This window comes from Equus caballus, chromosome 22 (assembly GCF_041296265.1).
Source record: "Equus caballus isolate H_3958 breed thoroughbred chromosome 22, TB-T2T, whole genome shotgun sequence".
NCBI lineage: Eukaryota > Metazoa > Chordata > Mammalia > Perissodactyla > Equidae > Equus > Equus caballus.
This window is the reverse complement of record NC_091705.1, coordinates 34,558,909-34,586,697: the sequence shown is the minus strand read 5'-3', so window position 1 is coordinate 34,586,697 and position 27,789 is coordinate 34,558,909. Positions and strand designations below refer to the sequence as shown.

The 27,789-nt window shown below is 53.6% G+C and overlaps 1 protein-coding gene across 2 annotated transcripts; it reads right to left on the bottom strand.

Annotated features, from left to right (window-relative positions):
* Positions 1 to 565: 565 nt before the first annotated feature.
* Positions 566 to 27,369, bottom strand: GDAP1L1 (ganglioside induced differentiation associated protein 1 like 1). 2 transcript variants are annotated; one of them, XR_002802913.2, is made up of 7 exons: positions 26,887 to 27,369; positions 20,099 to 20,291; positions 18,934 to 19,107; positions 13,583 to 13,680; positions 12,654 to 12,768; positions 1,319 to 1,974; positions 566 to 1,220 (listed from the first exon to the last, which is right to left on the bottom strand). XR_002802913.2 is itself a non-coding variant. In XM_023626609.2 (6 exons), exons 1-6 carry the CDS (start codon positions 27,064 to 27,066, stop codon positions 1,631 to 1,633), a joined length of 1,104 nt encoding a protein of 367 aa, XP_023482377.2. In that variant the 5' UTR covers positions 27,067 to 27,369; the 3' UTR covers positions 566 to 1,630. The 2 variants fall into 2 exon arrangements, 1 of the variants encoding a protein (XP_023482377.2); XM_023626609.2 differs by having other exon boundaries at positions 566 to 1,974.
* Between the last annotated feature and the right edge of the window lie 420 nt (positions 27,370 to 27,789).

Below are 27,789 nucleotides of genomic sequence, written 5' to 3'. Positions count from 1 at the left end.
GAGTGGAGCTGAATTATGAGTGGCAGGGTCTGTGTGGATGTTTGAGCAGCCAAAGGAGTGGACAGTGCCAGGGTGTCTCTCGTCTCCGAGTTCCACGCTTGCCCTATCTTGTCCCTGGCTACTTTCCCTTTCATCTTGATGAAAAAATGGGCAAAGTTATTTTTGCAAAATAAATAGAACTATGCCTAAGGTTCCACAAATTATACTCCTGGTTTAATGTTCTTTGGGCATCTTAACATGTTTTTTCCTCTGGGAAATTGTGGCGGCATGTGCCCGGGGTACCCCCTGAACGTCCATGTACACGTTGACATGAGCAAATGGTTGTGGACATGCTCTGTAAACTGGGAAGCCCTGTGTCCAAGCGAGGTGGGCTTACGTCAAGGTCAGAACTTCGCAAAGTCTGTCCAGAAGCCGTCCCCACACCCAACAACTTGAGACCTGAACTCAACTCTGGCTTGCTCTTGCAGGGCACTGAGTCTGAACCTCAGGTCTCCACCCCAATGCCCCCAACTCTGGCAATGAGAGCTGGATGGACAACGTAAGTTTACAAATGAAAAGCAACTGCTCCTCCTGGATGCTTTATTGGGGGCTCTCCGTGGTTTCTAAGCATGAGTGGCAGTGACACCTGGACCCTCTCCCAACATGCAAAAGGCACAGGAAAGTGAGACACAACCAGGGTGGGCAGTGTGGATGCCGAGGCCCCCCTGTGTGGTTTGGTGGGGCACAGGGGGACCCCCACGAGTGATGGGAAGGTGGGAATTAACAGAGATGGCTTGGGCAGAGGTTGGGAGAGGGACTGAGGCCCATCCACCCCCAGACACACCCCTGCACTCGGGCCGGGGCAGACCTGAGAAAAGGTCAACATGACTTTTACTGAAAGTCTGCCTCACGTGGTGGGAAAACTCAGCTCCAGGTAGGAAGAGGATGATGGATGCTGCCCTCAGGGATTACTGGTAAAAGTGCCAAACCAAACACACTGGCCAGATGAGGAGGAGCAGGAGAGGGTGTGCTCAGGGTGTGGGTCCCAGACACGGCCTGGTGGTTGGGTGCCACTGCCTTGGCTCGAGCCAGGGCTGTCTCAGTCCAAGTCCAGGAGAAGAATGAATCCCCTTTTGGTCTTCAGGGGCCTCCCGTGGGGTCTCCGGGTCTCCAGCCCCACCCGGAGGTACCACTTAGAAGAGTCGAGTCTTGATGTTGGCTTTGTCCTGCGGAAGAGTTCCCTGGGCAAGAGGGAAGGGGAGGCGAGGGGTCAGGCCCTCCGAGCCCCCAGCACCTCCCAGAACCTGGGCCCTGGTGGATGAAACGGCCCGGGACTCACCTCAGATCCTAACCAGCCCCCACAGTTCCAGCTTGAGACCTCGAGTCGAAAGAAAAGGCATTTGTGTTTTGTTTCTGTTCTCTCTCACACACTTACTCTCTCTCTCCTTTAGTAGGAGCCGTGGCCTTGACTCACGGCATTGACGACGTCTACTTCTAAACTATGGAATGTTTTCACATTGACGATAGAATTACTCCGAACAGGGGGCGGGGATGGGCTGTCCAGTGTTCGTGAGACAGTGCGTTACTGAGAGCTCGTCAGGAATCACACAGCACAGACAGCGACCGTCGGACTCCGAGCCCGGGCCTGGCTCTAGATGTATTTTTTCTTGAGGTACCAATAGGCAAAGTAGCCCATCCCGCCCAGGGAGCCCATGAGGAAGGACGCCCCAAAGAAAGATGGGGGTTTCCGCTTGACCAGCCGGAACGCATTGGGGATGACGGCTGACAGCAGGGTGGTGTGGATGTCACCGAGAACTTTCCGGAAGGCAAAGCGCTTCTGGACCCTCTCAAAGAAGGACTGCAGGTTGGGCCGGCTGCCGTCTTCCCAGTATTTCTTGGACAGTCCCAGGAACTTGAGGCGGTGCAGGGTGGCCCCCAGGAGGACGTCAGCGAGGGTGAAGGCGCAGCCACAAAGCCACAGCTCACATTTCTGCCCTAGAGTGGAAGGGGCGGGGCGAGAGGGGTCAGCTCATCTCCCCCATACACTCACTCCTCCCTAGCCAACTCCTCTGGCTTTTGTCCGCCTGCCACAGGGTTTCCCCAAGGACATTCACTCCTGATTCTTGCCATATGCTTATACTACCTCTATTATTATTATTTGTCTTTAAATCAACTGACATATTAAGTGCAAATATGTGTATTTAAGCCCTAGACTCATATATCTGACTGCCCATTTTACGGCCTCACTTGGGTGTCCACCATGCATTTCAAACTCGACACGTCCCAAACTGCACTCCTGATCATCACACTCATCCCGTGTCAGTAACAGCTCCTCCATCCTTCCAGCCGCTCAGGCCAAAGCCTCGTGCCACGTCGAATTCTTCTCCATCTTTTATACCCCACATACAATTTGTCAGCAAGTCCCAGAAGCTTTATCTTCAAAATATATCCAGGGTTTGATGTTACCGCCACTGTTACCATCCTGGTCCCAACAACCATTATCTCCTACCTGAATTATCACAACGTCCCCTTAAAGGTGTCCCTGCTTCTGCCCTTGACTCCCTAGAGTCCATTCTCAGCACGGCAGCCAGAAGGATCTGACTTAAGTCGGATCATGTCACTTGTCTCTGCTCAAAGCCCTCCAATGGCTCCCTGTCACATCAGAGTAAAAGCTGAAGCCCTTCCAGTGGCCTAGAGGCTCTATGTGATCTGGCCCCAGGTGCCTTTCAGACCTTGGATTCTACTTCTCCCTCCTTAGCTCACTCTCCTTCAGCCACACTGGCCTCCTTGCAGTTCTTCATCCCAGGCACGTTCCCACCTCAGGGCCTTTGCACTTACTGTTTGCTCTACCTGGAACAATCTTCCCCCACATAACCACGGGGCATACTCCTCCACCAGCTTCAGGTCTTTCTTAAATGCCATCTTCTAGGGGGCTTCAGTGACCAACCAATTAAAGTTGAAACCCCAATCCCAGCCGTTGCTATCCTCCTCCCCTGCTTGGTTTCCCTCCATACGACTTACGCCCACGATTAGATGATATATTGTGCATTGTGCCCATTATGTTTATTGTCTGTCACCCTCTACCAGAATGGAAGCCCCATGAGGGCAGGAATTTTGGTCTGTCTTGTTTGCTGCTGTATCCCCTGCAGCTAGAACAGTGGCTGGCTCACTACCTCCTTACTGAACGATGAAAGAAAAAAGAAACTGTATCATTAACAGTATCATTTGCCACAAACTATATGCAATGATAAAAGTATAACAAAAACAAAACAAATGCTATTAAATGCCAGCTGGATGCTACCGCCCATCAAAAATCTCCGAGCCCAAGACTTGTTTCGTTTATTTATTTGTCTGTTTGAAGAAAGGGGCAGATATTAACATGTAACCCCTTTCTAGGGGTTCACTGCTAGCATCATGCTCATACTCTTTCTTTAATCAAAAGAATTGAAAAGAGAATAATTCTCACTACTTGGTTTTATGTTATTTATGGCCATTGTCATGTGCCATCTAAAATTAGCCTGCGTATTTAGGAAACACTTGTTTGTGCAACATATTTCTCCTAGTGGTTTATTTAGACTTGAAATTCTGGAGCTCCTTTGCTCTCCTGCATCACCTCAACTCTCCCCACTGACTACACGTCAACACCCAAATTTCTCTGCCTGGCTTTTAAGCACTTTCAATAGTTTAGCTCCCAGATACTTCTCTAATCTTGACTTCTCATGAACTGCCCACTTGCCCACACTTCCCCCCTGCAAGCAAGCCTGCCCATTTCAGCCTCTGAGCCTTTGCCCCTGCTGAACCCCATGCCTGGAATGCCCCCCACACACTGCCTGTGAGGGCTACTTTCCTGGGAAGCTTGCTTCTGTGCCTTTGAAGAGGTGTTCCTTTCAGTTCAGAAATTCCATGAATTGAATGCCCTCCACCATCAAAGCCTGAGCACCCCCCCTTCACTGTGTGTCCTCTCGTTCATTCGTTTACTCATTCATCCAACAGATGTCTGTCTAGTAGTATGTGCCGGGCATGAAGACATGATAAGATGCAATGTCTTTCCTCAAGAGGCTCGTGGCTTCATGGGAGGAGGTAAAGTGTAATGAAGGTCCTAATCAGAGGTTTGTTCTTGAATATGCAACCTTCAGGATGCCCATCAGACATCCAAGGGGAGAGGATGAGTTGGCAATTAGAGTACAAACACCTAGTTCAGGGGTGTGTCATCCACACGGAGGTGGGAAGACACCACTGAGGGCATGAGTGTAGACAGATCTGAGCATAGGACCAAGGGCTGAGCTTTGGGGCTTCAAGATTTAGACAGTGGGCAACAAGGAGAAACCAGCGAAGGCGCATGAGAAGGAGCAGCCTGTGAGGTGGGAGATGACCCAGGAGAGTGTGGTGTCCCAGAAGCCAAGATAAGACAGTGTTCCAAGAAGAGAGCGCTCCGCTGTGTTCAAATGCCACACAGAGGTCAAATAAGAGGAGACCTGAGAACTGGTGATTGCGTTTGGCCGCTGGGGACCTCGCCAAGAGCAGCTGGAGTGGATGCTGACAGTGAAAGCCCGGTGAAAGGGAGATCAAGAGACAAAGAGCGGAGAGGAATTGGAGACGCTGAGCAAAGATCACGCTTTCAAGGAGTTTTGCTGTAATGGGAAGGATACGCCAGTAGCGAGAGGCAGGTCAAGAGTGTTTTTGTTAAGTTGGGAGGAAAAAACCCAGCATGTTGATGGGAATTATCTGGTAAAAGAGGGGAAACGATTCTACAGGAGAGTGGGGAGAAATACCGAGAGTGGAGGAGCGCGGATGGCATCTAGCACACGAGGGAAGCGGCTGGTCCTGGCTAGTTCAAGGACAGTTCACCCTTGGTAAGAACAGGGAGAGCTGGGTACCGTATTTCATCAGATGTAAGTTGCCGTCAAATGTAGGACATCCATTCCAGGGAGAAGAAGTGATGCCACTTAAACTATTGATTGTGAGAAACATTCCCATTTCAGAGATGCTAAGATGTGATGTAACAAAGAGGCGTCTCAGAATTGATAAGATACGGTGTATGTATGAACACTAATGCTGGTGGGTGGGTAGCTGTGGGGTCAGCTGTGAAGATCTCCTCCTAATGCTTTGATTTTCTCAGTGATGTAAAAAGAAAGCGTCAGTTCACAGTGAGGATGTGGGGGAAGCGGCTGGAGGGTTGAGGAGAAAGGAGAAGGTATTAAGTAGTCATCCGGAGAGGGGACAGTGGGCGGCCTGGGGTGGCAGGAAGGCCATCTAAGGCCAGTGATCATGAATGCAGAACAAGACCAGCCAGCACCCTGGTGTGTTTCTCCAGCCACCTTTAGGTTCACAGGTGCAGGCGCTGAGCAGGTGGAGAGTTGGGTTTAACCAGGTTTGAGGTTTTGCAAAGTACAATGAAGCAAGAGGAGGGCAAGGGAGTGGAAGGCGCAGGCAAGGCAGTGCCCACAGGGACAGGTCAGGGGATTACCGCTAGGTACTAGGTCCAGAGAGAGGTGAGATCACGATGGGGGTGAGGAACAGTGAACGGAGGCAGGATCAAGGATGGAAGTCCCAGGTCAGACTGGGTGAGTGTTGACCGCTTTGAGAACAGGACCAAGGACTGAGCATGGGGCACACCAAGGTTTAGACATTGGGCAACAAGGAGAAACCAGCGAAGGTACATGAGAAGGAGCAGCCTGTGAGGTGGCAGACGAACCAGGAGAGTGTGGTGTAGTTTCCTTAACCCTCACAACAACCCTATCAAGTAGGTGCTATTATTATACATGAGGAAGCTGAGGCACAGAGAGGTTAAGTAACTTGGTCAAAACCACACAGCTAGTAAGTGGCAGAGCAGAGTCTGGATTTGAACCCAACCCATCTGGTTCCAGAGTCTGTGCTTGTTTACATTAAGCTGCTTCTTTCCACGTGCAAATGAACACGGGCAAATTCACGCCTCTCCACAGACACCCAAGCCCCTTTGGATAGGCGCATTCTTTACTTGGGTCTGTGTGCAGATCTGTCTATGTCTGCATCATGCATCGTGTGTATGTTTACCCATGTATGTGCCTGCTCGAAACCACGCAGCTGACTGTGCACCTGCATGTGGACATGCGCCCACGTGGGCATCTGGGTCGATGGGGTGTGGGGATTCCCGCATGTATAAGTGGAGTGTATGCCCACATCCATTTGGCTATTTGCCTGCAGACAGATGTTCACAGCATGAATGCGAGAGTCACTATTCAAGAATGTCCATGCCTGCGTTTGTATGTATGTGGACACGTGTTGCTATCTGGCTGGCATGTCGCCGGAGGGCCTAACCCCTTCGGTTTCTCCTCTCCTCCAGCTGTGCGTTCTCTTCCCAATCTGCAGCCCTGGACGAACCCCGTCTTGAGCCCTCTCTGAGTCTGCCAGCTGAGTCTGCTGCAGACGATTACACGGACCACTTATGCTTTAAATGCATGACCACAAAGCCCCAGAGGGCACTCGGCATGGCCTGGGTCCTGTAACAGCTCGTGGGTCGGCTTGCTTCCCTGCTCCCTGCAGAGAGAGTCACACATCTTTCATCTTCCCTCCTCATACCTCAGCTGATGATGTCACCTCATGCTTCATTCAGAAAACAGGAGCCTTCAGACGGGAAAGCCCTCACTCCCACTGTGAAACCCACAAACCAGGCACGTGCATCTGCGTTCTTCCACCCCACGGGCACAATGGAGGGTGTGACCTGCTTGCTCTCAAGGGCAGTTCCCCGCGTCCGTCTGAGGCTGTGCATCTTTCCTTCGCCTTCTAGATCTACTCTCCTCCTCCTCCACGCTGCTCTGTACCCAAGCAGGCCGGCTTGATGGATACACCAAAGGGCTCCATGCCCTCTGGCTCCAGTGGGGTTGGTGACTGGGGAGCAGAGGCAGGAGACAGGGGGGCGGGTGAGAGTGAGGTCAGAGTCTGTTTCCTCTCTGTGGGTTGCCATGGGCTGGCGGTGTCCCTGACTGAAAGTCACAGCTCCTGTCAGGTGGCCCTCTCCACACGCCTTTCTGTCCAGGTTCCTAAAACTGCTCCCACCCTCACCACCCCAGGCCCGGGGGACCGTGCTTTTCCTGTCATCCCCCTGCATCCTGCCCACGTATTTGTAAACGGTCCCTTTACCAAGCCCTCTTCAACTTACCCAATTTGAGGGTGCCCTCTGTTTCCTGTGGGCACTCGGCCTGAACCACGCCCCTCCTGTCCTCTCACGGACTTTGCACCATCGGCCCTGCATCACGATTTCTCCTGTCCGCTGGGCCTTTTCCACCAGCCTGAAAACACACTCTTGTTTCTCCTGTCTCAAAATCCATTCCTCCCTTCACCCCACATCCTTCTTCAGCCGTCACCCCATTTCTCTGTTCGCTTCTACAGCTCAGTTTCTCAAAAGGCCTGTCTACACCTGCTGTCCTCACTCCTCACCTCCCATTCACTCGGCAGCCTTCTGCCCCCAGGTCTCAACAGAACTGCTCTTGGCAAGATCACCACCAACAGCCAAGGGACAAAATCCAGGGGACATTTTCCTGTCCTTGGTTTACTCAGCCTCCCAGCAGCACTTGACACTGTCCTCTCTCCTTAGAACACAATCCTTTCTGGGTTCCTCTGGCACAAGGGTCCTCATACCTCACTGGCCACTCCGTTGGTTGGCTTTGCCAGCTCCTCTGCCTCTACCCCCCTCTCAATGTGGGGGACCTCAGGGCAGGCGTGGCAGTTTTAAAACACGCCCACAAAGTACTTGATACTTCTCTCCTTGGTGGAGCCCAATTTCCCTCTGTTTGAATAGGGGCTGTATTGTGTGACTTGCTTCTAGTGAATAGAATGTGGCAGAAGTGACAGTGACTTCCAACGGGATGTCATAGAAGCCACTGCAGCTTCTGCTTCCTCTCTCTCTCTGGGATCACTTGCTCAGGGGAAAGCCAGCTGCCACGTTGTAGAGAAACTCAAGTGGCCCCATTGAGAAGCCCAGTAGTGAGGGACTGAGGTCTGCCAACAGCCAGTGGGGAACTGAGACCTCTAGTTAAGAACCAGGTCAATGAGCCATCTTGGAAGTGGATCCTCCAGCTCACATGACTTCAGTCCCAGCCAACAGCTTGAGTGCAGCCTGCATCGCGCAACCCTAGATTAGATCCCCACTAAGCTGTTCCAGAATTCCCGATCCACAGAAAATGTGTGATAGAATAAACGCTTTTTCGTTTAAGCCACTAATGTGGGGGCAATTGATTATGCAGCCATAGATAATTAGTACTTCCGGTCCTGATTGCTCTTTCTGTCTCTCTTCACTCTCTTCTGGGATGAAACAATCCAATTCTGCAGCTTTAAACACCACGTATATGCTGAAGCCTCACACATCTCTATCTCCAAATCGTGGCCGCTCCTTTCAAAGTCAGACTAGAGTATCTAACGGCTTGTGTGACATCCTCTCTTGGGTGTCTGAAAGGCATGTCAAACTCTCTGTGTCCCAAACTGAATGCTCGGTTCCCCCTTGCTCATATCAGGAAAGGGTACCACTCAGCAGCTCAGACCCAAACCCCAGGAGTCACCTTTGATTCCTTTCCCTTACTCTCCCCAGCCCCAACTCCTCAGCAAGTTTCTGTCCATTTTTTCTCTAAAACACTTCACTGTCTTCACTGCCACCACGTCATCCAAGCCGCCATCATCTCACCTGGGCTGCTGGGACAGCCTCTGTCTGTCTCCCTGGAAATCCATTTTCACAGCAACCAGAGTGCTCCTAAAATCAGAATAGCTCGCCCCTGTGTAGATTGCAAAAGTGGCCACAAATTCCTCCCGTTCCCGTCTGCACGTGGCTTTGCTGCTCCCGCCGTCGAGAGGCGGAGTTTAACCCTCCACCCCATCAATCCGGGCTTCACCATGCCACTTGCCTCAGTCAGTGGGGCTTTAGTAAACAGGACACAAGTAGAGGCTTGAAGAGTGTTTGCTCACTGCATCTTTGCTCTCCTGCTGCTCTTGGTGACCCTGTGACTGCCACCATATGAATGAGCCTGGGTTAGCCCGCTGGGTAATGAGCAACAGGTGGCCCTGTTACTCTCATTGGCCCTGCTGACAGCCAGCCAGCCACCAGACACACCAAGCAGACCAGCAACTGCCAGCTGGTCACAAATGCATGACAGAAGCCAGCTACCACCATGTGGGACAGAGTCAAGCCATCCCAGCTGAGCCCAGCCCAAACTGCCACACCACAAACCATAAACTAATAAAAGCTCTTCTTTCAACTCACTCATATTTGGAGTTTATTTGTTATGCAGCAAAAGCTAACTGTTGCAACCCCCTTCTCAACACCGTCCAGGGACTTCCCATTGGAGGGACTGTAGGCAGTATAAAATCTAAATTCTAAAGATCGGTCCATGATCTCACCTCTTTCTCTCCAGCTCTTTCCAGCTTCATTGGTGTCACTCTCCCCAGTGTCACCACACAGTAAGCAGTTTCTTGAGGCTTCCTAGCTGTCCTTACCTCCATGGTATCCTCTCAGCCTGAGACACACCTGTCCTGGTTCTTCACTAGACTGGCTCCTTCGTATCCTTCTGGTCTCATTTTAAATGTCGCCTCCTCAGAGAAGCTTTATCAAAGTTGCCCTGGCCATTTTACTCTCCATCTTAACACATATCGCTGTTCACAATTCTGTTGTTACTTATGGGATTATTTGATTAATATCTTTCTTCTCCACAGGACCTGGCACATAGTAAATATTCAATATATACTTGAATAAATGAATGATAATTATTAATTAATAGTAATCATAATTATTTTTTAAATTGCTATTTCTAGAACATTCTACCTTGAGCTAGGCACTGTGGAAAGTACTCAACACCCACCATCTTCATGAGCCCTCGCCACCTCCCTATGGGTTAGATTCTATTATCCTCATTTTGGAGATGAGCTCAGAGAAGTGAAGTGAATTCCACAAGGTCACAGAGCTAGGAGGTGGTCGATCAGGACTCTGCATCAATGTTGTCTGGCTTCGTGCTTTAGGGGTCTTCACTGTGACACTGTCATGCCTCCCAGCCCCGGGCTCTGCCCCACAAGGGGAGGAGTGGAGGGTGTTAGCATTCCCCCCAGACAGGTTTGGGGCTCCTGGTGGGTGAATGAGGTACAGAGACCACGTGAGCCCAGCCAGTCAGAGCTTTAAAACCCACAGCCACCTCCGGGCCTCTGCTGCCTCCACCAGCCCTGGAGGGACACAGGACTGCCCACATCTCTCCATCGTGAACACCCCCAGTCATCTTGCCATGGGGCAGTGCAATGCTGCCTCCTCTTGGAAGACCTCAGGACCAAAACAGAGTGAGGTCAGGAGGCTTCCAGTCTCGGGATCATGAGGAGTGTGTGTCCACAGCTATTTTCCAGGACCACCAACTCTGGCCTCTATCCAGGTTAGACCCTGTGTCTCCCTTGATTGTAGCAGCAGCTAATATTCCAGACTCTTCCATTCCATGTGCCAGGAATGTGCTGAGCCCTACATACATTTTCTCATTGTTCCCCACAACAGCCTTGTGAGGCAGGCCTGCCTTCTGTCACCTTTCACAGAACAGAAGAAGCACCAGAGCTAGTGCTTAAGAACTCAGACTCCAGGAGCCAGGGTTTGAATCCAGCCTCTACCACTTGTATCTGTGTGACCTTGGGAAGGGTACTGAACCTCTCTGTGCCTTAGTTTCCTCATCTGTTAAGTGGAGGTACTCATATTACCCACCTCCTAGAGTTGTTATGGGGATTAAATGAGTTGAAATATGTGAAACACTTAGAACAGTGCCTGGCACACAGTAAGTGTTGTTGAATATATAAATTGTTATGCATTGAATTGTGTTCCTCCAAAATTCGTACGTGGAAGCCCTGACCCCCAGTATCTCAGAAGGTGACTGTGTTTGGAGAGAGGGCCTTTAGAGAGGTGAGTTGAAGTGAGGCTGTTCGGGCGGGCCCTAATCCAGTAGAGCTCATGTCCTTACAAGAGGAGGAAATGTTGCCACACAGACACCGGGGCGCGCACACAGAGGACGGACCCTGGGAAGACACAGCAGGAAGTGGGCCATCTGTAAGTCAAAGAGAGAGACTCCAGGAGAAACCAACCCTGCCCACACCTTGATCTCAGACTTCTAGCCTCCAGAACCGCGAGAAAATCCAGCTCTGCTGTTTAAGCCACCCACTCTGCAGCATTCTGTTACGGCAGCCCCAGCAAATTCACACACGAACATGTAAGACATGCCTGAGAATTAAGGTCACCCTGTGAGGGAATGGCAGAGCTGGGACTCTGCCTGACCCCAAAGGCCAGTCACAGAACCCTCAAGCCTTTTGGCCCCTGGGCACTCTTCTGTGATGGCTCCCCTCAAGCAGCCTCTCCAACAGAAATGAGAACGTTCCTCCTTGAGATATGTGTTATTTGTACTCACTTAGCCATACCATGCTTTTCTCCAGAAAAGATCGAAGGCAGCTGGCTTCGGTACACATGACAACGTCCCTGTTCAGGACTTTAGGCATCTGTGCTTGCCTTGTGCTTGAGGCCTCAGCTGTGAGATCCTGGAAGGACACTGGACCCATCCAGAGGGAACTCGTTCTTGCCCTAACTATGCCCTTTATGAGCTGTGTGACCTTGAGCAAGTCACTTCATCTCTCTGAGCCTCTGTTTTCTCATCTGGAGAACGTGTGTGCCTTTAGCTGTCAGATGTATTAAACTAGTATATTCCAGGCAATGTGCTGAGTGCCTTTAATTTTTACAAGAGCCCAACAAGATGGGGTTAAGGCTTTAAGTTGTATTATTATCCTCCCATTTTACAGATGAAGAAACTGAGGCTTCAGTAGGGAAAGCAACTTGTCAAGTCACATGTACAAGCAAGAAAGCTGGAACTCCAACTCACATCTGTCTGACTCCAACCCATCTTTTAGAGCACCATGCTCCCACCTTCCCATATACAGAGAAGTGGGTGTGTGTGTGTGAAGCTGTGAGTGGAGCAGTGCCTGTTGCGAAGGCCCCACGCATGTGCACTGTTGAAGAGACAAGACTAACAGGCCACCCAAAACAGAGCAAGATGGGAAGGTCCAGAGTTAAATCTGAAGAAAGGCAGTGGCAAAGACGGTGAGTAAAAAGAAAAAGGAGCAGAGTGGTGTGGAGAGGGTGCTCCAGGCTGGAAGAGCTGCAGGAGCGAAGGTGGGAATGAAGCTGGCATGCCCAGGGTCCAGAGAAGAGAGCTGCTTGAGAACAGGAAGAGTCAGGGTCAGAGAGTCTGGGTGAGCTTGGATGTCTGACTGCAGCATGAAGGAGCCATAACACAGCCTTGAGCAGGAGAAAGGTGAGATGGTGTGGTGGGCAGTGGTTACAACCACCACCACCACCACCAGCACCACCAGCTTCACCAACCTTTATTAAACACCTACTATGTGCTCAAAGCTGATCTAAACACACTACGGTGTTATTTCGTGGAATGTCTCAACATTTCGCTGAGGTAGGTCTTCCTACTATCCCCATTTTATAGATGGGAACCTGAGGTCCAGGGAGGTGAAGTACTTGACCATGGTCACTCAACTAGTAAGTGGCCAAGCTAGGCCTGACTCCATAGCCCATGATCCTAACCACCTGGGAGGTCCTCTGAGATCTTTGGGGAGAAAAGAAGCTGGGACGGGCAGGGGCAGGGGCTGAGTGGGCTCCAGCACCCACCTACCCCAGGGCTGGCACCCACCCTGGTTCTCGAGCTTCCTCTTCTCCAGCTCCGCCTCGATCTGGTCCAGCATCATGGCCAGCTCCCCGAGGATCTTCTTCAGGTAGCTCACGTCGTCGTGCTCCAGGATCTTGGCCTGGGGGCAAGACAGGCAGGAGCCAGAGGAGCTGAGTTGCCCTCAGGAGAGCTGGGATCATCAGGGATGGAAGGATCTTGGCCCAAACCCCCTTCTTCAAGCCCAGTCTCCAAATATCCCCTCAAGTATAAAGGTTGCCGCACTGTTAAAAAGCACCTCCGTTTGGCGCTCACCATCCTGTGAGCTTGGCTGTCCTGGCAGGATCCCTCACATCAGGCTGATGTACTCATACACCAGCTGCCGTGAGAGTTGGCTGAAAGGGGCTCATAACTGCTCCTTCTCCAGAGCATTGCTCTTGGCCAATGAGGAGCTGCCCAGAAATACTTGCAAGGTTATCCCCCACCCCTCAGCCACCTGCCAGGCAATCTGTAGGCAATGACCGACTGATATAGGGGTATAAAACGCTGGCCCCTTGCCTCAAGGTGGATCACCTTTGTGGTACCACTTATGCTCCAGAGCTTCCTGTGGGACTAGGTGAACTTGGCCCCCTCCTCTTTCCTATCCTTCCCATCCTTACTGGGTTCTCCTCAGAGCGCTCCCTCAGTACCACACTCACCCAAGAACCTCTGTCCAGTGCTTTGCTTTTAGGGACACGACCTCAGACAGGAAGGAACTGAGGCTCCAGGAGGACAGTGGTCTCCCTGAGGTCAAACAGCCAGTAAATGGCAGAGGAGACAGGATTGGAAAAGCAAGCCGGAAGTGTTTCGATTTCATGTCATCAGCTGATCCTCTACCTAGAACCCTCCTCTCCCAGTTGTTCTTGTCCATGGAAAAGATGGCGGGCAAGAGGGAGGGGAGGCCCGGTGGCACTCACCATGAGCTTCTTCTGTTTGGAAAGGTAGGGCTCGGAGAGCTGGGGCTCCTCTTCATGGTCTAATTTCATGAGGTCTGTGGTGGCGTTGGCTAAATGTCCTGGGGAGAGAACAGGAAAGGTCCCATTCTTCTGATCCCAGTGCCACCCCCAAGTCTTCCCCCCCAAACCTGGAGTAGGTCCCATCCAGACATTGGGAAATTACAATATTGACAGCGAACACTTAGTAGGCACAACAGGCCACAGCACGGGGATGGATGAGATGCCATCCTGCCCTCGGCTCAGGCTAGTGGGACAGACAGACACACAAAGACATCTCCACAACACAGCAGATCCATCCGTAATGAGGAGTGAAGAGAACGCTGTGGGACCCAGAGGGCCCCTGCCTGGGGCACAGGCATCAAGAAGCCTCACTGAGGAGGACACTCCACTCTTGGGGCTGAGTAGGAGTTTGGCAGAAATGGATACGAGTCTCAACTTGGTTAAACTCATACATCAGTGAGTGTCTCCATCAGCCCCTCTCTCGAGCGAGGAAACAGGTTCAGAGGCCACGTAACGTTCCACGCTCGTAAATGACAAGCAGGCTGTGAAGCTGGACCTCTCTGATTCTTGGTCTAGTGCTCCTTCACTGTACCCAGCAAGCAAAGGCTTGTTTAACGCAAGAAAACCTGTAAGAGACATTCTGCGTCTTGAAACTTCCACTTCTGTGAGGCAACTTCCCTGAAGATTTAGGGACTCGATGACCCGTCTTTCCTGGGAAAACGGGCCTTGATGCCAAAAAGGCAAGGGTGACAGGGGTGGGTCAATGGTGGCACTCAAGGCAGCACCTTGAGAACTATTCTTAATGGGAGAAAGGAAGGGGCCTATAATCTAACTTGGAAAATCTCTGACTTTGAAAGTCAAACTGTGGGTTTTACAAAAGGAGGTGGAAATATTAATTGGGATAAGATCCCGGGGTCTTTTGCCTCACTGGGGCAGGATTTCTCTGGAATTCTTGGCCAGTATGTGGGACATGGCAGGTCAAGTGTGTGGCGGTGCCCCAATCTGGCCTGCCCGCTCCCCTCGGCCTCAACTCCACTGGGTCATCCCTTAGGCTCCTCGAACACATCCTGGCCTGACCGGCCTCATCATCTTCCCCGCTCCACCTGCTCCTCCCCTGCGTTCTCCCCACACTGTGGCACCCTCCCAACGCCCGGCCAAGTCCGAGGCCTGGGGCTGTCCTCAATTTCTCCTTCTCCCTCCCCATGCCAGATAGTCCTGGGTCCTGTTGACCCTTCCTCCTTCCTCCTTCTCATCTTTTTTTTTTTTTTTTAAGATTTTATTTATTTTTTTTTACTTTTTTCTCCCCAAAGCCCCCCAGTACATAGTTGTATATTCTTCGCTGTGGGGCCTTCTAGTTGTGGCCTGTGGGACACTGCCTCAGCATGGCTTGATGAGCAGCCCCATGTCCGTGCCCAGGACTTGAACCAACAAAACACTGGGCCGCCTGCAGCGGAGCGCGCCAACTTAACCACTCGGTCACGGCGCCAGCCCCCTCCTTCTCATCTTTGACGTCTCCCTTTCACCCCTCCGACTGTCCCTGTTAATCTCTTGCCTGGATGATTTTGACTCACCCTGTCGCCTGCACTCACTCCCCTCCGAGCCCTTCTCTCTACTTCTGCCAGAGATCCTCTTCAGATGCACACTGGACCATGCCACCCCCTGCTTAAACTGCCCCCACCCCGGCTCCTCACTGTCCTCAGATGCCCAGCAGGATCCATGTCCTCTCCCTTCACTGGCTCCACCTTTCACTGGGTCCCCCCAACTGTCCCCGTGCCCAGATGGTAACATTTCAGCCACTCCAAATGCTTGACATTCTCTGAATGAGCCAGACCACCCCAGACCTCTAGGCCTTTGCTCACATTCCTTCTTCCTCCTGGAAGAGCCTTCTCCTGTATTCCTAAAAGTCCCCTCTAGATCCAGCTCAAGATTGCCTCCTCCACCAAGCCCTTCCTGATCCTCTAGGAGGTCTGACCACTCAGTGCCTTTGTCCTCCAGTGTCCATTGTACAGATTTCTGCCAGGGAATGTAAACACACTAATCAGAGCTGCCACTGCACAGCTCCATTCACAGTGCAGTCTATGTGAAAAGCGCCCCAGTGGACTTGTGCAGTGCACAATCTGTACTGATGTACATGAAGATTTTGATACTAATGTACTTATCTCTGGATGTATATGTCTTCCATTAGAATTTGAGCTTCTAGAGAACAGTGGCTATGTCAGATTCATCTCTGTTCCCTTAAAACCCAGTACAGCCACATGTTCCTTAATGGCGGGGATACATTCTGAGAAATGCATTATTAGCCAATTTCATCACTGTGCGGACATCATAGAATGTACTTATACAAATCTAGATGGTATAGCCTACTACGCACCTAGGCTGTATGGTCCTAATCTTATGGGACCACCGTCGTATATGTGGTGCATCATTGATCGAAATGTCGTTATGTGGTGCATGACTACACAGGCCTGGTAAAGACAGGAGCTCAGGGAGTGCTGGATGAATGAATGAATGAATGAATGTAACGAGTGAGTGAGTGACTGCAGTTGTTCAGCTTCTGCCCTCTGGGTTCTCACCCCTCACCGCCCCATCTCCTGGCCTGATACAAACCCGGTGAACACACTCCAGACCTTGCAGCGTCAGGGCGATATTAAGTCTCATTGATGTTTTATGACTGTGAAGGTCACACCTCTCTTGCCAGTCACTGGGGCTGCTCACATGGCTCTGTTTAGACTCCGGGAGGGCAGACTAGGCCAAGGAAAGACTTTGGACTGGTTGGGAGGCCACCGCAGGATGATTTCTGCATCCTGTGTGGTCCCTATCCCCCACCCCCAGCTGGACTGGGGTCCTGAGACCCTCTCTCCTCAGAGGGGAGAGCAGGCTGGGCCCGCTCTGGAGCCCCGACTGCCTTCTCTGCGCCTTCAAATGGCTCAGGACAGGATGGGGGAGCACCTCCGGCCCCCAGAAGCACTTAGGGGCTGCCTCCACCTGGTCCAGGCCACCATCACTGCTCACCTAGGTGACAGCCAGGACGTCCTGACTGCCCACCCACTGTCCTCTGGTTGAGGGATCTTTGTGAGACGCAGGTCTGATCATGTCACTTCCCATCACCGTTTGTCTCTGCTCTCTGGAGGCAATTCCAGTTCTGCCAGACCCACTCCCCAGACTCCCCCTCCCCCTCGGGCTACTCGTCAGCCACACTGAACTTCCTTCGGTCCCCGGAACACACCACGACCTCTCCTACCCGCGAACCTGGAAGGACTCCCTCTCCTTCCCCTCTAATTCCTGGTCATCCTTGGATGCTGCTGCATTTCAGAAGCCTTCAATGACCCCAGGGCCTTGGATGGGCATCCCCTGTGGTCCCCTTATCATAACACTGGTCCTAGGTCAAACATTTTTGTATATAAATATCAAGTCATTATGTTGTACACCTGAAACTAACATAATGTTATATGTCTGTTATATCTAAGTAAAAAAGTTTCAATCAATCTTGTTTTGAACGGGTTATACACGCATACCTTTTTAAAAATTCAAGCAATATTAAAGACTGTAGAGTGAAAAGGCCACCTCTCTCCTCTTAGTCTGCAGCCCCTTACTTCTGCTCCCCCACAGCAGCCACTACTGGCAGCTTCCCACGCATCCTTCCAGAAACACTGTGTTTGCAGGCACCTGTGTATCCATTTAACCCCCTTTTAAATATATTAATGATAGCACACTAAGTGTATTGTTTTGCCCTTTACTTTATTCCTAGTAACTAACATATCTTAGAGAGCATTCCATATGCTTATTACTTTTTTGTGTATGAGGAAGATTGGCCCTGAGCTAACATCTGTGCCAATCTTTCTCCACTTGTATGTGGGATGCTGCCACAGCATGGCTGATGAGTGGAGTAGGTCCAATCCAGGATCCGAACCCATGAACCCGGGCCACCGAAGTGGAGCACACAGAACTTTAACAACTTGGCCATGGGCCTGGCCCCCATATGCCTATTTTTTTTTAAAGAGATGCACAGCATTCCACTGTATGGAAATACGAGAATTTATTTATCCACTTCCCAACTCAGGGACAGCTGGCTTGTCTCCAGCTTCTTGCTATTCCCACCTACACTGCAATGAACGTCCTTGTACACACTTCTAGGCACCCACGTCCCGTGTAACTGCAGGGTGATCTCCATGTGTGGGCCTTCTCCTGTTTGACACAGAGTGCCAGACTGCCCTGCTGAGAGGTGGCTCACTTCGACTCGGTCCCAGACTGCCATTACCTGGTCACTTGACTTTCTGCCTCCACAGAACTGTGACCCTGTGATGGTAGAAGCTGTGACTGTCCCCAGCCCGCTGCCCAGGGTCCGGGTCGTAGGCGACCTCATAAATGCTGTCGACTGAATGGGGACAGGACAACATAGACAAATCCTGAGTCTTGTTCAAGGGCGCTCTAAAGGGGCGAGATGGAATTCCACGGGCTGCCCCTGCCCGCCTTTGAACCTCAGCCTCACTCCTTTGAGAGGCAGGAAGCGACCATTTTCTGAGCACCTATTATCTACTTAGAGTCGTCACGCCTCGTCTGTCTCTCGGCCCCCATGGCGTCTGCACAGAGCCTGGAGCAAAGTCTGTAAACTGTCGTTGATGGATAATCTGATTTAATTCAACCCCCGTTTACTGGGTGCTGGAGACAAAAGGATGAACTAGGCTGGGGGCGCGTCCAGGCTGGCAGTTAGGACAGTGCACGAGCGACACTTGAATCAGAAATCAGAGACCCCACGGGGGGCCTCACCATCTCTTGGTGGCCTTCCTTGGTGACGCAAACCCTGATGTCACTCAGTGCCCTGGACTGCCAACCACCGCCCTGACCGCCCTGGGCCCCCACCCCAGGTGTCTGGGGCTTGGACTCCTGTGTGGAGGTGCCCAGCTCCCCACAGACAAGACAAGCCTCTGCACGGACTGGCAGGACAAGAATAGGGTCAGGACAGGGACTGAGACACAAGCTGCCGGAGGGAGAGAGACATAGTTGGAGACGGGGTGAACGAGATGGAGGGCCAGAGAGAGAGGTGGAGAGAAAGCAAGCGGGAGGCAGAGAGACAAAGAGAGAGATGCACAAAGGTAGGAAGAGAGAGCCGGAGGCACCCAGATGGGGAGAGAGAGACAGAAAGGGATAGAGAGAGGCAGAGACAGGAAGAGGGAGAGAAGGAGAACTGACAGGAAGAGGGAGAGTTAGCGAGCCGGAGCGGGAGGAAGGAGAGGAGGGAGGACTCCTCTTGAAAGGGAGGAGGTGGACAACGAAGGGAGTTCGTGAGCGGGCTGCCGCCACGCGGGACTCACTGCGGATCTCGGCCGTGGCGTACTTGGGGATCATGGAGTCGGTGGTGAGCTCCGGGTGCAGGATGCAGCCGTGCGTGTAGGCGTCCATGGGCAGCGCGTCCAGCAGCTCGCGGTACTGCAGCACCCGCGCGTGCAGCGGGCTGCCCGCCTCGGGCATCAGGGCCACCACGTGCTCTGCGGGGCACGGCCGGGCGGGGCTGGGCGGGGGCTCGCCTCGGCTCGGCCCCCCTGACTCAGAGGCCAGCCTCTGGCACCCCATCTCCCGACCCCAACGTCCTGGAACCCCAAAATGTCGCGGCCCAGAGGTCTCGACCCCTCACCCCAACCTGGACTCTTGAGATAAAGTCCCCACCTGGCTGGCTGACACAGGATCCCATGGTCCTGGCTGCCCACCTCTCCTCACTGGACCCCTGCCAAGCTGTCCCTTGAGGGGACAGCTGGGGGTCTGGGCCCAGTGTTGCCAGACTTCAAGAGAAGCTGGAAACCTGGATATTTGAAACTAAACTCTTTGGGCTTTAAATGTTGGTAACTAATTCATGTTCTTGTGACACAGCGCATGTCTGGACTCTGGTCCCCTCGCGGCGCTGTTGGCAGCCTCTGCCGTGGGCAGGAGCAAGGCTGCAGGGATGGAGGAAGGGGACACAGGGGTCTGGGGAGTTCTGGGGTGTCTGGGCCCTGTGCATGTCTGCAATGGTCTAGGGTATCTGGGCTCACGTCTGTGGGGTTCCCGGGGAGTCTGTGGCCCTGACTATGCTTACAGGGTTTCCGGGGGCTGGGCCCTCCAGGTGCCTGCCATCCCTGGAAACCTGGGCCCTGTCTGTGGGGACTTAGAGGGGGTCTGGGTCTCTCTCATGCGTGAGGGGCTCGAAAGGGTCTGTGGTCCTGCCTGTGACTCCAGAGCTTCTGGGGAGAGGCTGGACCCACAGTGCTCCTAGGGGGTGGCTGGCCCATGCTCTTTCCCTGGAGTACTGGGGGGAAGGTCCGTGGGGTCCCTGGGGATCTGTGGCCATGCCGGTGGCTCTGTGGTTCCTGGGGGCATCTGAGCCTCCCCGTGGCTCCTTCTGGGGGACCCTAGGCCCTGCCCATGCCCCAGTGGGTCTCCCCAGGTTTCCCGAGGTCCCGGGACCTGTGTGAGCCCGTGGGCCGTTGGCGGGGGCGGCCGTACCTCCCGTGAAGGTGCGCTCCACGTAGTCGATGATCTGGTCGTAGTCGCTGATGATGTTGTCGCGGTGGATGATGACGGGCACCTCCTCGCCCAGGTTGAGCCGCATGAACCACGGCTCCTTGTGCTCACTCTGCGGCAGGCTCACGTCCCGCTCCTCACACGCCAGCCCCTTCTCCGCGATCACCAGCCGCACCTGCAGGCGCCAGGGTCAGAGCGGGGAAGGCGGGCGGACACACGGGGGACACTCTGCCCAGGCGGGGTGGGGCGTGCGGGGAGGGAGGTCAGAGGTCACACACAGGAGGGGACACTGTTGCTTCCAGCCCACTCTTGGGCCCCTGGGAGGGGGCGGATATCTCCCAGGGGCCTGGGGCCTGGTGGCAGGAGGAACACAGCCCTGCTCTGGGGACAAGGGGCAGTGCTGCCTGCTGGTCACGGGCTGGGTTTCACAGCTGGAAATACCTGGGGTAGGATTCCTGGCTCTGCTCTGTGAGTTTGGGCAGATTCCTTAAACTTTCTGAGCTTCAGTTTCCCGATTTGCAAAATGGAAGTATTGGTAGTACCAACCCAGTGCCTGCCGTCCAGACGTGGCACTCAATTCGAGATTGTCATGACCACGACTGAACTCGCGGCCTGGCCTCCAGGGTGCATTTGGCCGGGAAATTTGCAGAAATTCTTATTATCATCATGATCAATAGCTAAATTTCTCGAAGTACTTGAGAAACAAAGTGAGGTGAAAAATAATTTGCCAACATCGCTCGAGCCCTTTATTGTCCCCAATCACCTTCCTGTCCTGGAGTACTTCATGCTGCACCCTCACAGCTAACAGGAACACCCTCTCTGTTCCGTGGACTGTCAAGGTGAGGGGGGAGGTGATTAACCCCGGAACCCCCAACTCTCGTTCTCAGATTCATTTGCTCCATTAGCCAAAAGCTAAGGGGACTGTCCTGCAGGCAGGACTCCTGTCCTGGCCCTGGCTCTGCCACAGCAGTGCTGTGTGACCTTAGAGCTATCACTGCCCCTTCCTGAGCCTCCTTTTTCTCATTCATAAAACGACGGGCTGGACCCCGTGTTCATGGAGTGCCTGGCAGCCCTGTGTGAGCTGATGCCACATTCACATGTGCAGGGGACAGGCCTGGCTCAGGGCTGTGGGAAGGACCTGCTGGCTCTGTGTGACAGAGGGGGAGGGGCTGTGGCAGAGAGCACACCAGGGATGGCGCCTGTTGGGTCTGGGCGTGTGAGTGTGCGAGTGTGAGTACATGAGTGTGAGTGGCAACTACGCGAGTAAGCAAATGTCTGTGTGTGCATATGTGTGCCGGAGTGTGGGTGTGTATGGAGGAGTGTACAAATGCGTGTGAATATTCAAGCAGTGTGTGAGCGCATGTGCATTAGTGGGGGTGTGAGCGTGTGCCTGTGTGTGTTGGTGTGAGCGGGCATGAGCGAGGCCGTGTGTGTACACGTGTATCTGAGCATCCTCGCGGGTGTGCCTGTCCCTGGAGGAGCCCAGAGCAGCCGAGGCTGGAGTGAGGCTGGAGTGGGCCATCATCTCCCCACCTGTCCCACATGTCTGGCCTTGGGGACAGGGCACCCCTGCCGCCCCGCCTCTGCCGAGTGGGGCCCTCTGAGGGGATGGAAACAGGGCCCAACCAGCCCTCCGCTCTGGCAGGCCACCTGCCCCCAGAGACCACCCCGGGCCCTGCCCTGAGGCTCCAGTGAGGGTGCCAGCGGGGCTGCTGCCACAGAGGGGGCGTCTTCAGAGGCAGAACAGCCCTTTGGAGGCGCCTCAGGGTCACGCCTGCTGGCGGCCAAGGAGACTTTCTCCTTTAGCGGAGCCGCAGGCCAGAGCCATGAGCTCTCCTGTGAGGGAGGGGGTGCGGGAGGAAGCCGGGCCCAGGGGAAGGGCACGCCTCCACCCAGGCCATCTGCCACCTCTGCCTCCTGGAGCTGGACCAGACTTAGGAGTCACCACTCTGCGTAACAGACATCATCTCTGGGCAAACGCTCTTTCCTGCAGGCACCTGGAATGTGCCCACTGGTGCTTCGTCCTCACTGTTAAGCACAGTCCCTCCTCACCCGGCCCGTGTTATGAGGCAGCTGTGCTGGGCTTGGTTGGCATCTCTGTCCAGCCACTTAGTTGCTGTGTGACTTTGTAAAAGACACGTAGAGTCTCTGAGCCTCAGTTTATTTATCTCAAATACCTTATTTTTTAATTAACAAACTTTATATCTTAGAGCAGTTTCAGATTTACAGAATCAAACACCATTTTTATGTAACACCTCCTGGCTTACAAATTCGTCACTTTTCAACACTTATTTATCAAGTATCTACTCTGTGCCAGGCCTTGTTCTAAGTGCGGGAGACTCAGCAGTGAGTGAAACAATGTCCCCAGGGAACTGACATTCTAGTGGGCGCAGACAGATGATCAGTGGAAATGATATGGTATGTCCAAAGATGGTGAGTTCATCAGAAAAAAAAAAAAAAACAGAGCAGAGTAAGGGGATCTGGGGATGCTGGAGGATCAGGTGACAATTCTAAATAGGGCGGGCCATCAAGGCATACCTCTCTGAGAAGGTGACATTTGGGCAAAGGCTTGAATGAAGTGAGAGAGTGGTCCACACACAGATCTAAAGAAAAGAGTTCCCGGCAGAGGGGACAGCCAGTGCAAATGCCCTGGGGCAGAAGCATGTCTGACATGTTTGAAAAGGTCACATGTGAGGAGGCCAGCATGGCTGGAGCAGGGTGGACAGAGGAGATGAGAGGGGAGGCGGTCAGAGGGGTTAATGCCCAGGGGTTTTTTAACTCCAAGCCCCAGGGGCCCATGAATAAACTCAGGGAGTCCTTGAAATAGGATGGGAAAATTGCATGTTTATGTTCAGGCATCTCACACCGACATTTAGCATTTTCTTCAATTATGCGTGTAGGCGACAAAGCATGGTCGTGTTAGCAGTGCCTGTGATGTTGTCACCACTAGAGATCTGATACTGTCATCACTTCACAGCTGTGGTAGCTACATGCAGCACAACTTCAACATCACCGCGGCTGTCAGCCCTGCCCCTGGATCGCTTATATAAGGGGTTAATACAAAAACATACATTATTATGCAACGAGTTTGTTTAAAAATATGTCAATAGCTGTCCTTCAGGGTGACTCGTTTCTCTTCTAATCTAAGAATCCTAGGTGTTTCATTTTATTCAGTTAAAAGCACTATTCTGAGAAAGGTCCAGAAGCTTCCCCTAATTGATGAGGGGTCCATGACCCCAGCAGGGTTAGGGTCCCGCGGCAGGGCCGGGCGCCACGATGAGGACCCTGGCTTTTCCCTGGAGGGACCTGGGGAGCCGGGGCAGGCTTCTCAGCAGAGGAACAGTGAGCTCTGCAGCTCCCACCTGTGGGCCTCCTGGAGGTGGTGGGGGGCCGGGGGCAGCACGGACAGGGCTGGGAAGCCACTGCTCAAGAGCTTGTAAGGCCAGGGTGGGAGGTACTGGAATCACACTTATTTTACAAAAGAGGAAACAGGCACAGAGACAGTAACTTGCCAAAGTCACACAGCTAGTAAGTAGCAATCTTGGTTTTTAAAAAACTGGCTGGTGTGAGGACAGAAAGATGCTCAAAGGGCTGGGGGCCCACAGAGGTAGGGAACTTCTTTCTGCCTGAGGAGGGAGGGAGCCAGGACTAGAAACATCTAGTTCATTTTCCTGTTGAGGAAACTGAGGACCAGAGAGGGTCAGGATTTACCCGAGGTCACACAGCCAGTACTGGGAGTGTCAGCACTAGAATGGTGGTGTCTTGACTCCCTGCACTTTTTGTCCCTCCCAACCTCATCCCCTTGAAGAAGGAGGCTGGGGCCAGGAACAGCCTCAGATGCACACTAACACCTACGCCGGGCACTTAGAGCCTCCTCTGACCCCCACGGCCCCAAACATCCCCTGTGATGGTGCCTGAAATTTGCTCAGCATCCAGGTTTTTCAGGGCTTGTGCGAAGTGTGTGGCTGGGCATGACGTCATTCAGCCTTCACAGCCGCCCAGGTAGGTACCGCGCTGGCTCCCAGACAGACGAGGGAGCTGCGACTTGGAGAGGGGAAGACACTGGCGCGAGCCACAGAGCTGGGGAGTGGCAGAGCTGGGTTTGACCTCGTGTCTGTGCGTGTCAGGGCACTAACTGGCACTTGCCATGTGCCGGGTGCAGCTCCAGGTGGTTTATATGACACAACTGCTGAATCTGCACAACGCCCCTCTCCGGGAGCTGCTGATTATTTCCAGCCTACAGATGTGATAACTGAGGCACGGAGGCGAAGCATGCTGCCCAGGATTACCCAGCTGCTCAGTGGTGGGGCTGACATTGAGCCCCCGGCACTCCGGCCCCAGAGTCTGGGCTCTGGCTCCCTCTCCATCCTGCTGCCCTTTGGCTCTGCAATGGTCCTCAGAGGCCCCATGGAGCCACCACCTGGTGGGCTGTGCTCCTTTCTGCTATTAATAGTTCGTGTGCCATTAAGGACAGGCTTCTCAGATGCTCCGCAGAGGGGAACTGATCCCCGTGGGCCGGCAAGGCCCTTCAGGACTGAAGGGAAGGAAGGAAACTTGCCTGCTAAGCTCCTACTACGTGCCAGACACTTAACATATGTCCATGTCCTCTCAATCCCCCAGGAAGTCTGCAGGGTGGGATGCAAAAGTCCTTTTTTCCAGATGAGGATATGAAGGCACAGAGAGGTAAAGTGACTTGTCCAAGGTCACACAGCCAGTCAGCACTCAAGATGAGACTGGAACCCAGGACCATCTGACTGCAAAGCCCATGCCCTTTCCACCAGGCTACACTGCCTCTAGAACTCACCCTGGGCCCCTGGGCAGGGGGAAGGCCCCGGCAGGGAGGCAGGAGGATGCTCAGGCTGGCTTGGTCAGAGGCTTGGTCACATGGGTTCCTGGTGGGCAGTCCCATCCCTGACTAGGGGGCCACCTTAGGCCTGAGCACAGGCTGAATGGGCAATATTCCAGGAGGCCCCCTCGGGGGATGGAGGTGGGAGGTGCCATCCTCCTGCCCCCTGGCCAGTCCCAGCCCCTGGGTCCTGACTCCTGAGGTCCTGAGTGGGAGGAGATTCTGGAATCTGGAGGTCAGTCTGATTCATCTCCAAACCCCCAGCAACTTGCATTGAGCCTGGCACGCAGTAGGCGCTCAGCATGCACGTGTAGAATTCATGGGTGAGTCCTAGCGCGACCTTGGTTAACCTGACCCCTTCTTTCCTAGCCCTTTAGTGACATCATAACACCTATTATTATCAGAGCCTTGACCTCGTGCCAGGCACTGCCATCAGCACTTTTTGTGCATCTCATTTCACCCTCACAATGGCCCTCCGAGGAAGGTACTTCCACCAGCTCCATTTTACAGGTGGTAACACTGAGGCTTTGGAGGGGCAAAGTGACTTGCTCAAAGCTCCACAGTGAGTTATTGGGGAAGATGGCCCTCCCACGGGGGACCGCCTGGCCTCAGAGTCTGTACTCTAAACTGGGGCTGCTCAAAGAGGGGCCAGCTTCATCAGCATCACCTGGGAGCTTGTCGGAAAGGCACATCTAGGCTCCGCTCCAGACCTGCTGAGGCGGAAGAGCCGGGCAGGGCCCGTCAGTCTGTGTTTAACCAGGATCATGCAGCGGTGCTAACGTAGGCTGAAGTTTGAGTACTGCCAGTCTAGAACACTAAGTTATACCGCCTCTTCAGCAACCCTCTCAGCAACCCTGAGAAGGGGTTGGAAGTAGAAAAAGTAGCTATTGTTATTATTCCATTTTCCAGAAGATGAAACTGAGCCTGGATCAAAACCCAAACCCAAGTCTTTTTGCTCCAAGGCCCTTTCTCTTTAAGGGATCTGTTTCTCCATCTGGAAAATGAGTGAATGGAACAAAAGGATCTTCCAGGGAGGAAGGGTCCGGGAGTCAGGCGGTGGGCGCCGCTTAGGCCACAGCAGGACCGGTCGCTGGGCCCTGGCCATGGTGCTGAATCCGTGCCCCACAGGCAGGACAGCCACCCAGGGTGGGAGATGCGCCCCTAGAGCCGGCCGTCTTACAGGCGCAGAGCCTGGCCCTCACCCCGAGGAAGCGGGAACCCCGATAACTCAGCACCAGGCTGGATCCTCAACTGCCCTCCAGCTCCTCTGGGTCTGAAAAGGGGCCGAGGGGCCCCCTGTGCCTTTAAGAGCAAAACACAGCTCTTACAGGGCCGAGCCAGCTGGTCTGAGGAGATGGGTTAACTCCTTCCTTCTCAGTGAAGATGAGGGGAGATGGGAGGAGGGCTTTGAAGAGACCCTCCAAGCCCCAGCCAGAGGAAGGCCCCCCTGCCGGGCAGAGGGGCAGAGAAGGTGTAACCTGGAGCACCTGTCTATCAGGATGGCTGCGCTGAGGGAGGGCCTGGGACGGGACCAGCGTGGCTGGAGGCTGGACCCCGGGAAGCGCTCCTCCTCCCTCCCCACGGCAGCCGCCCCCTCCAGCAGGCCGCCTTCCCAGCAGTTCCCATTCCCTTCCCCTTGCCTTTGTCTCTCTTCTCAGCCCTCCAACAGAGCGGGTCTTTCTGGGAGGGAAAGAGGCAGAATGGATGGTCCTAGAATTGGGGACGACGCTCCAGTGGCCCAAGACAGGGCCAGTCACCTCCTGGGAGACAGCCTAGCATCCCCTGTCCTCCTGGCCCCAGAAACCCCAGATTCTACCCTCCAGTCTTCACCAGGTCTCAGACCCCCTAAGCTCTCCTCCATCCCCTCCCCCAAACCTCCCAAGCACCAGGCGCCTCCGGGTCCCCTGCTCCCTCCGGGCTCTACCTTCTGCGAGCTGAAGGACTGGGTCCAGTGGTACAGAACCAGGCTCTCCTTGGGCCAATGGGCGGGGCTGGCCGCCTCGGGCGCGGCAGGGGCCTCCACCGGCCTGGCCGCATCGCTCTCCAGCGCCGAGATGGGCCACCAGCTGCAGTTGGTGGGGGTCAGGTTGTTGGGGGTCGCCATGACAGCCCGGAATCAGAGGCAGGAGAGAAGGAGGCTCCGGCGGCGGCTCTCTCGCCGAGCATCACATGGCCTCGCCGAGCCTGCCCCTCTCCCTCGCTCCCGCCCTCCCCTCTCCGTGAATGTCATTACTCACTGGGCGAGTGGGGGAGGGGCGAGGGGATCCCGGGAGCTCCTTCCGTCCTCTTCCCCTTGGCCCGCCCCTGGCCAGTCCCAGAAAAGACACCAGTCCTCCCTGGCAGGCTCCGTGGAGGGCTGCAAGGAGCCATGGGCAAGTGGGCCATGCGCCCCAAATAGCTCATATCTGGCCGGTCACCTGCCGAAGATTCCATCATTATAAATTCATTTTGCCTCTCAATCTTCTAAGAAGCAAATACTTAGGACAACTGGTGTTTTAGAGATGTTAGTTTTATAAATTAGTGTCTGGAAATAGCTTGTCTCTCTTTGAAGCTGTTTCCTAACTTTTCTCCTGAAGGACCTCTAAGGGCAGAAGGGAACAAACTACAGTTTGTTGAACAAACACTTACATAGCACCTACTGTGTGCCAGGCGCCATCCTAAGGCTTTATAACTATCAGCTCATTTAGCCCTTACAATAATCCTGTCAGCCTCATTTTACAGAGGAGGAAACTGAGGCACAGAGAGGCTAAGAGACCTTGCCCAAGGTCACCTGGCTAGTAAGTGGTGGAGCTGAGATTCAAACCCAGGCTGTCTTGCTCCAGAGTCT